A 10,000-nucleotide genomic window follows, 5' to 3' on the forward strand; every position below is an offset into this window, starting at 1 on the left:
CGCTAGTGTGCCATTAAGCAATGTTGTATAATTTCTAGAAAGAGAACATCCAGGTTTACTTGTTGTTGCTATTTCCATTAAACCTTTCCTTGAATTGGTGAAGATTTGTGTATAAAGTTTTTAATTTTGATGCCAAAATATACCCCCCCAAAAAATAAAATCGGAGTTGCTAGGGCTTTCCTCTTTCTCTAGTAATTGTTTATCTGTTTATGAAATACTTTGAGGCTGAATTACTAGCAACAATTCCCATAAAGCTACCACCTGTTTTATGGTTTCGATACGTTGATTACATTTTGCAATATTCCTCCACAATAAATAATATTTTAATTCATTTTTGGCAACATTTGATAACCTCTCCCCGTGTGCTGAATTTAGAGTTGAATAGGCAAATAATGGCATTTAATCATTTCTTGACATTATATGCGTATTGATTACCGATCAGGTAATCAATACGCATTTGATGTGCATAGGAAGCCCACTCACTGAAAGAGTTACGCGTATTAGTTTTCTAATCACTCAACCTTTGGTGAGGTAAGAAAAGCGTACCGTTATTATTGTTCCTTTGGGCTCATAGAATTTGTGACTCACTTTTTAGAGATTAATCACACGTACATTAGGGTAGTTAGGATATCCGAAACATTGTATTTTCATAGCCATATCCACCGATAAAAGGTCATTCTACAACAATAGTAACAAAACCCAGGTGAACTTCAAAAACGTTTTAACATTGCCTTATTCCAAAGAATTATCACTGATAAAAAAGAAAACAAGCAACATTATTATCAACAGAAAATTACTTTATTTTTCACCTTTAGTAACTCGATAAAACACAATCTCTGCAAGCATTTGGTCAACAAATCTAAATTAAATTCTAATGTCTACATTATTCCCTGTAAAGATCGTGCCAAAGTCTATGTTTGTGCGACTGGAAGAGGCTGCTGAATCAGATTAGCAGAGCATATACGTAAATGCATTAGGACCAGTGCCAGTGGCAGTGTCGTCGCCAACCATTGTCTTGATTTGGATCATCAAGTTTTTTGGATAAAGCAAGATTGTCTGTAAGACTCATATTACCAATATAAGAAGAATAGTAGAGGGAGCACTCATCAGCCAGCTGGATATTTTCCAAGGAAAGAAGGCCTTCACTTCCGAAGACATTTTCACGACCCTGTTAATATGCCTGACAGCCAATCTGCAATTAGATGTTTTAGAGGTAATTGCTCCTACGCCCAGGAAACCACTCGATTACTTAACCAACAACACGAAGACTCCTCCAAGGAAGACTCCCCAGACTGACGTTTCTATTTTCATTGTTCCTTTTAAAAAAATCTGTATTATTGCTTTTTTTCTCTTTGCAGACTTTGTAATTTCTGAGAGTACAGCTGAATAAGAACTTCGTGAAAGTCGGAAGCTCCTGTGTTATATTTTTATTCACTTAAACTTAGTTGAATACTGAGGCATTTTCTTTAGAATACTGTGGCTTTTTCTTAAACCATTCAAGACAAGGACAAAGCATGTGTTTTCATTACTGGAGTTCGAATCCTTCTGGTGATTAAACACCTACCCATCAATATGATTTTCCTTGGCTGTGAGTTATATTCTTAAGGTAGAGTGAATTGAATATTAAATACTTAAAGTTTAATATTTGGGAATATAAAAAAAAATGCCACAGTGTATGTGAAAAAAGATGTGTGTATGTATGTATGTATGTATGTATGCATGAGTGTAATAAATATATATATATATATATATATATATATATATATATATAGATATATATATACTATATATATATATATATATATATATCATATATAATATATAAACTGCACTACTGGAAACGATAGTAATTAAAATTAGGGTGCAACGGACTTTGTCGAAAACATATTGGAATGTCCAACAAACAAGATGCGAGTGTTGTGGAAAAGTTTCAAGATATCAGAGAATACTCTGATAGGCTTGAACTGTACAAACTTTCATAGTAAATCATTGTCAGACCTCAGAAGTGAGAGCAAGAGTGCGCAAGTTGACCTAGCTGCTTGTCGAGAGTCGTGTGATCGTGACTCCATAAAAATGCGGTTAGGTATCTCTGTTTGTGCGCCAAACAGGACGTGTTCATGGAACTTGCTAGAACAATTTAATGTGCGTGTACGTACGAACACCAGGGCTTCTTAGAGTGTAATATAATGAAGACCACAGGCAAAATGCAGTTTTTCTAGAAAGAAACTGTGCACGTGTCATTTGAAAAGAGGTTTAGAGGAAAAGCGCAGAAGATCCATCCAGAAAGGTTACAGTGATAAGAGACTTTTAAAAAGTTAAACATTTTACAGATGCCCTAAGAGAAGCTGAAGTACAGTGGAAAAATGATTTTCTTTTCTCGTATGTCATAATTTAGTTTCTATTTTTATTATGCACGTAACAATTTTTATTTTATTTCTGACAATTGTGGTTTCTTTTCGCAGATGGATTCGAATGTCAGCACATAAATTGAATTCTCTGACTGACACTTTTATCTCTTAGCTTTGGGAAAAAAGAAATAGTGATTGAACTGATGGATTTTTATAAAGAGCTAGTATGTGACATTTTAATTGAGATGATCATTACTGGGAGTGACTGTAATTAATGTTTTTGGGATTTCCAATTCATTTAATTTTTTTTCATGATAGTTTTTCTGGCGAAATACATTCATTTAACTACAGAAGTGCCATTTCATGGAGGGCGATTAAGGCAGGTCACGTTACTAAATGGTGATTTTCTTTCCTCTTATTAAATAAGGTCAGTTAGACCCTTTATATATATATAAATATATATATATATATATATATATATATATATATATATATATATATATATATATATATATATATATATTATATATATATATATATATATATATATATATATATATATATATATATATAGATATATATAGATATTTTATGTATGTATATATATAATAATATATATATATATATATATATATATATATATATATATATATATATATATATATATATATATATATATATATATATATATATATATATATATATATATATATATATATATAAGCAATAGAAGAGTTTCCGTAGAAATCGGAAATGAATAATAAATATTAAAACCAGGGCTTGAATGAAGAGCATCTTTATTTTTTGCAACTAATTTCGGAGATTTACTTTTCTCCGTCATCGGGCAATCTACAATGGAACATTAGTTACACTTAAAATCAATGAAGTAATATAAGTTACATTAAAATTAACAAAGCAAAATGAAAAAAAAAGTTACACAATTACAAGACATAATAACCTAAACCCGCAGCAAAATCTTAAAATATAAAGAAATACTGAATGTTTGTTGTCAAAGAGAGCAGAAAAAAAGTCTTAAAACACAGGAATTCAACAGACCTTTCATTTTTACAAATAGAGGTTTTATCTCTTAGGGTGTATAGAGACTCAGTCACTCCGAGCTCTATTTCGTTGGTTCTGCAAGTACGGACGGAAAGGGAATCTCAATTGATAGGATGGTAATTTTCTTCAGAGTGTTGACGGATAGCACTAAATGGTGGTTTGCTTAATGGTCTATTCGTCCTAACAGATCTTCCGAGATGTTCGAAGATGCTAACCCTGAACTGCCGCTTAGATTTTCCAATGTACATTGCACTACAATAATGTCACCTTTACTTATACATAATAGATGACTGCAGCTCAGTTGGTATCACATCCTTGATCCTGAAGAATTTTTGTCATGTAGATTTTGGCTTAAATACCATTCGAATGTTGGTTGTGGGTAGAATTCATGTAAAAGTTTGATTAACATTCTCTTCACATAAAGCACCTATTTCCAAGAAACGCGATGGGAAAATACATAACTGCTCTGGTGACATTGACAGTTGTAGGTTTTGGAAGTAATTTTTGAAGCTCCTTTCCTATATACGCATTCTTAAACCTTTTGCTAAAGCCATTGAAAAATAAGCACTGCTTTATGAAATTAAACTCTAGGTGCATATTTAGATCATTTGAACATATATTAAAAGCTTTTGATGTTAAAGTCGTATCAAATTTCTCTTGAACTGAACAAGAATAAATGACGACATTTTGGTGGCCAAACTCGTGAAAGTAGGTTTACTATAAACAGATGTGATATACCCGTTTTCACTGAGGCTGATTAGTATATCAAGAAAGGCCAGCTTCCCTTCTGCCTCGGTTTCTGAAGTGAATTCGATATTGTTGTGCGAAATGTGGTTATTAGATCTAAAGATAAAGAATGTGTCATCGACATATCGCCTGTTCACCAGAGATTTGAAATCTTCGAGACATTCATTCAACCATTCTTCTTCATAATGAGCGAGGAAAGGATTGGCTAGTGTATTTGGTCCTTATGGGCTACCCATTGCCACGCCGTCTACCTGCTTATATACCACCTTGTTGAACATAAAGAAACAGCCACTTACAGCTAGTGATAACAACTGATGAAACTTGTTTAGAAAACTTTTCAATTTTATCGGCATCTTTAAACAAATCGTTAACGCATATGACAATTGTTTCCTTTAAGGGTATGTTAGTAAACAAAGATTTAATGTCAAAACTGGCCATTACACATTGCTCATATTTCACTTCACTAATTTCTTTTACAAAAGAAAACGAGTCCTTTTCACTGTACTGGTTGGAGGTGTTCGGTGTTAGAATGGGTACCAGAAATTTTGCTAACTTGTAGTTAAATGTGCCAATAGCAGACATTATTGGTCTTAAAGGGCAATCTTCTTTATGGACATTAGGTAAAACGTATAATATACCGGGTTTTGAGCCTGACGTAAAAAGCCTGTAATACAGAGTATCATCAACAACACCTTCAGCTTTCAATTTTCTTAAAAACCTGTTTGTCTTCACTTCCTTGTTTAGAATAGTTAAAAGAATATTATCTTAAACAGATTGGAATTTGGTATGATCACTCAATACATTAGGCATTTTAGAAATATAGTCATCCTTGTTCATTAGAACTACCCCATTACCTTTACTCGTCAACACTGAAGAATATGACCATCCTATAAATTTAGATTCCTTTTCAGTCCCTACTTGCAGAAACAACGAAATGGAGCTTGGAGTGATGAGTCTCTATACACCCTAAGAGATAAAACCTCTCTTTGTAATAATGAAAGGTCTGTTGAATTGCTGTGTTTTTGACAACAAACATTGAGTATTTCTCTATATTTTAAGATTTTCCGGTGGATTTAAGTTATTATATCTTGTAATTGTGTAACTATTTTTTATTTTGCTTTGTTAATTTTAATGTAACTTATATTACTTCATTGATTTTTAGTTAACCACTGTTCTATTGTAGATTGCTCGATGACGGAGGAAAGTAAATCTCCGAAACTAGTCGCAACAAATAAAGATGCTCTTCATTCAAGCCCTGGTTTAATATTTATTTATATATATATATATATATATATATATATATATATATATATATATATATATATATATATATATATATATATATATATATATATATATATATATATATACTATATATATATAGCAATTTAGTGTGAAGGGGAAGGACAATTCTTCATTCCTTTCAAAGTACTTTATTTAGCTGCGACGTTTCAAGACGTTTAGTAGTCCCATTTTTCAACGCTATATAATAAAAAGAAAAAAAAATACATTAAAAAAGAGAATCGGAATAAAATGAAAGAATAAAAAAAAGTTTTTTTTACATACAACATAAAATCATCAGTACAATAAAAAGGAAGAGAGTTTACCAAATGGTGCTGAGGGCACAGACCGAGTGACAGTTCTGGCCAGGACAGCTTCGACTTAAACTCACGAGAGGTATAGAGGTGTTGAGGTGGTCTGAGTATTTAGTTGAGGGTCAAGCTGTTTAATAAAAAGCGATTCCAAAATTGCCAGTTGTGGTCGTTAGGAGTTCGGCCTATGATTTTAAAATCCTTGTAACTGATATCGAATTTACATATATTTGCCCCAGATGTACATGGGGAAATATGTCGGATCCACCCGCAGGTTGTTAAAAGTGAGATTGGATTCTCATCGAGGCGTGAGTATCGAACTGGTGTTAAATTATCAAATCCAGAATTCTCTTGCATACGTGAACATGCAAAAATTATGTAAATTCGATGTCAGTTACAAGGATTTTTTAAAATCATAGGCCGAACTCCTAACGACCAACAAAACTGGCAATTTTGGAATCGCTTTTTTATTTTTATAAACAGCTTGTCCCTCAACTAAATACTCAGACCACCTCAACACCTCTATACCTCTCGAGTTTAAGTCGAAGCTGTTCCTGGCCAGAACTGTCACTCGGTCTGTGCCCTCAGCACCATTTGGTGAACTCTTCCTTTTTATTGTACTGATGATTTTATGGTTGACTTTTTCTATGTAAAAAAAAACTTTTTATTCTTTCATTTTATTCCGAGTCTCTTTTTTTAATGTATGTTTTCTTTTATTATATAGCTTTGAAAATGGGACTAAACGTCTTGAAACGTCTGCAGCTAAATAAAGTACTTTGAAAGGAATGAAGAATTGTCCTTCCCCTTCACACCAAATTGCTGTTTACTGGATTTATAGAGCCCACCTCAACTTCGCTATATATATATATATATATATATATATATATATATATATATATATATTGTGTGTGTGTGTGTGTGTGTATGTATATACGTGTGTGTGTGTGTGTGTTTGTATGTTCATTTATGTAGCTGTGATTTTGCAATGGTGTGACATCTTGAAATGCATTCGGGAAAACTTTATATTCAGTTTCTTGCTTCAATACGATAGGATGTTAAATGGGTAAAGAGAGTGGCTAAACATGGCATCTTTTCATCGAGTACGATGGAAAACTTTCAAGTCAGTGAGCCATTTTTAAATATTTGCTAAAAACGAGCCAATATTTGATATCCATAAAATTTTCGGATACAAGGGATGATTATTTTTAACAAATTCAAAAATGCTTGACTTAATTCTTATTCACCCCTCTTATCATTCAGAAATCCTCATAAAACTGCAGTGATATCATTTGAAGTTCATCGCTTAATTTCCATAAATTTCATAGTCGTTTTATAATTACTTGGTATTTTAAATATAGACAACCGTGTGATGAAGAAAGTCTTGATTGTTGTTTTTTCCGATGTATTAATAATTTTATCCAGCTAAACGTGAAATTCCCATCGCACTGAGAAACGTACTGAGGATCGGGTTTTTCTGTTTGCTTCAAGCTATTTAACAGACCACCTTTGAGGTTCCGTTCATTTGTCATGATACGTTTTTACAAAATTGTGATTTGGGAACTGGACTGAGTGGGAATGACGCATCTACATTCTATGTTTTAAGCATATTTCAATCAATCTATTCTTAAGATTAATCTGACCTGCTAACGAAAACAATGTAGTGCCTTTGTTCACAGTATTCACCTTTTCTAAGTACTTTTAATTACTTTGAATTGAAAAATAAATAATAATAAACACCTTTCTTACTACTTTCACTTTTGCTATAGTAGATCCAGGCACACATTTTCTTTGGAGCTTATGTAACCACAACAATGAAGAACATTTTAGAATAAATTTACAATATTGACATCCTCCAGCCTTATTCACTCGAGGCATTCCACACGTATCAGCTGTCCTATCTCTGTCTCATTGTCTAAATCCACAAACAGAAGTCTTTCTCATGTCCCCATCCTGACAGGTTTCCGAAATATTCCGTCATACTACACAGACATTTCTTCTGTCAGTGTATGTATAACTCTCCACAAGGAACTCTTCTTTCTTACTAAACGATGCATTAATAGTCTAAAGAAGTGGAATAGTGGAATACTCGTGTCAACCTTTCATTTTTTTTTTTTTTGCAGTACGCGCTTTATCGCACTCACCTTATCAGTTGTCTCGAAGTCTAATGGTGCCACAAGTTTGACAACGCCTGTGAATTCATCAATATCAAACAGTCCTTCCGTATTCCCTTCTGAGATGCTGTATTTTACTGTAGCACCTGCAAGAATAAAAAGTGATCCATTAACAGTAATGTATAATGTAACATTAAAAGAAATAAGTGGAATTCGGAACTGGGATTTTTGTTGAAGAAAAAAAAAAATTATTTAATGTGGAATTGCATTAAAAAAGTGAAGATCACGTTCCAGTTTACAGTAGGGCCTACTCCGTAGTCCAAAAAAGGTGAGAGAAATAAATGGGACAAGTTTTATATATAGAGGTAAATATGAGCAAGGACTAAAGGGAGAATGCTTTTTCCTATAAGGCATTCAATGCAAAGAAAGAGGTTATTTGAGCACATTGGTGTCGCAATAAACATACTAATTATCTGAGTTGATGTATTGTGTATTTTGAAGTCAAAAGCTCAATATAATGAATGATGAATATAAATAAAATACACACGCAAGATCGAGAAATAAGGTGTATTTCAGATACAGTTTCAAGACAGCATCTCTTTTGTAGTGTGAATAACAACTAGAGGGTCATCACGCATTATTGCATAATGGGAACATTAATACAATTGCCATAATTATCCTTAAACTGCTGAGATAACTAAAAGCAAAATTATTCAGTTCATAATAACCATATGTAAAAATTCACCAAGTACAAAAAACGTGTGAAACACTGAAGCCAAAGCTAAGCAATTTCTTGCGACGGCAACGAATTCAGAGGAAAGTAAATATTTTGCTATGTTGTTATAGCACTAAAAATAATATTCTTCCCGTATGACTTACACCTGCGAAACTTTACTTCTAGTAAAACAATTAGTGTCATTTTTAAGCATAACAATTTCAGGTTAATTACGTCCACCCTTCCTTCAGTATATGGGCATTCATCGACCCTCCTTCACCCAGTTAATTTACTCTCGAAGATATTCTCTTCCCTTTTGAAAATCTACACTTATAGTTTCATGTCCTCATAACAATGTCAAAATTTTAATCGAAATTTCTTTTAACCCTCCCCCCTTATAATTTTAATCCATAAATGTCAATAATTTTAGCATCTCATATATATATATATATAATATATATATATATATATATATATATAATATATATATTATATATATATCGATATATATATATTATACATATAATCATATATATAATATATATATATATATATATATATATATATATATATATATATAATACTATATATATATATATATATATAACCAACCCGGCGCTGTCTGGAAGGACTTGGAAGAACTAAAGAAAAATTTCCTTCACACCCCCTTTGAATTATTTTGTCGTGTAAAAGTATGTGTACTATCATTGAAAATGCATTTATTTCCTGTGATTAATGATGCTGTCTTTCACTCATTACTTTAAGTAAACATGATATATTGGCATTTATACATATATTCTAGAACCTATCTGACTAAAATTGTGAAAGGAAGTGAGAGCGAGAGAGAGAGACTTGCAGTGATAAACATTCTTGGGTTTTTTCTAGTATGACATGACGTTTAACCCCAGTCATAAAGGGAATTTATAAATGAGAGAGAGAGAGAGAGAGAGAGAGAGAGAGAGAGAGAGAGAGGGGGAGAGAGAATGGAATGTGAATTTACTTGCAAAAGCAAAAACCCTCATAGATAAATTCCGCTCCAGATTGTTTGAGTGATGCCTTGAGAGAAAGAGAGAGAGAGAGAGAGAGAGAGAGAGAGAGAGAGAGAGAGAGAACGTATGGTAGAGATAGTTGCTCTATGGTGAAATTAGTGTTCATGGTGTTGGTATTGCCTAAACTACAAGATAATTAATTTCAAGCCTCATTTTAAAAACCGACTATATAATAATTACGTTACCGTAACGTCACGATGCAGTCACTATAGCGAATTCCAAAGGCAAAAACGAAGAAGAGACGAACAAATTAATGGGGAAATTCGCATCTGAATGAATAAAAAATAACGTCGGTCTTAGCCAGCCGCTGCTTAAGATACGGTGTCCGTTTGCTATATAGATATTAAATTATTATCGCAATCGTAATTATTCACACTGT

The 10,000-nt window shown here is 32.6% G+C and overlaps 1 protein-coding gene across 1 annotated transcript in view; it reads right to left on the bottom strand.

Annotated features, from left to right (window-relative positions):
* The window catches only part of LOC135195392 (neural-cadherin-like), a 258,134-nt gene that overhangs the window by 137,442 nt on the left and 110,692 nt on the right, over window positions 1–10,000 (bottom strand). The window contains 1 exon segment of the mRNA XM_064221649.1: window positions 7,888–8,003. Coding sequence (XP_064077719.1) covers window positions 7,888–8,003 — 116 coding nt within the window.

Source organism: Macrobrachium nipponense, chromosome 16, assembly GCF_015104395.2.
Source record: "Macrobrachium nipponense isolate FS-2020 chromosome 16, ASM1510439v2, whole genome shotgun sequence".
Classification (NCBI taxonomy): Eukaryota; Metazoa; Arthropoda; class Malacostraca; order Decapoda; family Palaemonidae; genus Macrobrachium; species Macrobrachium nipponense.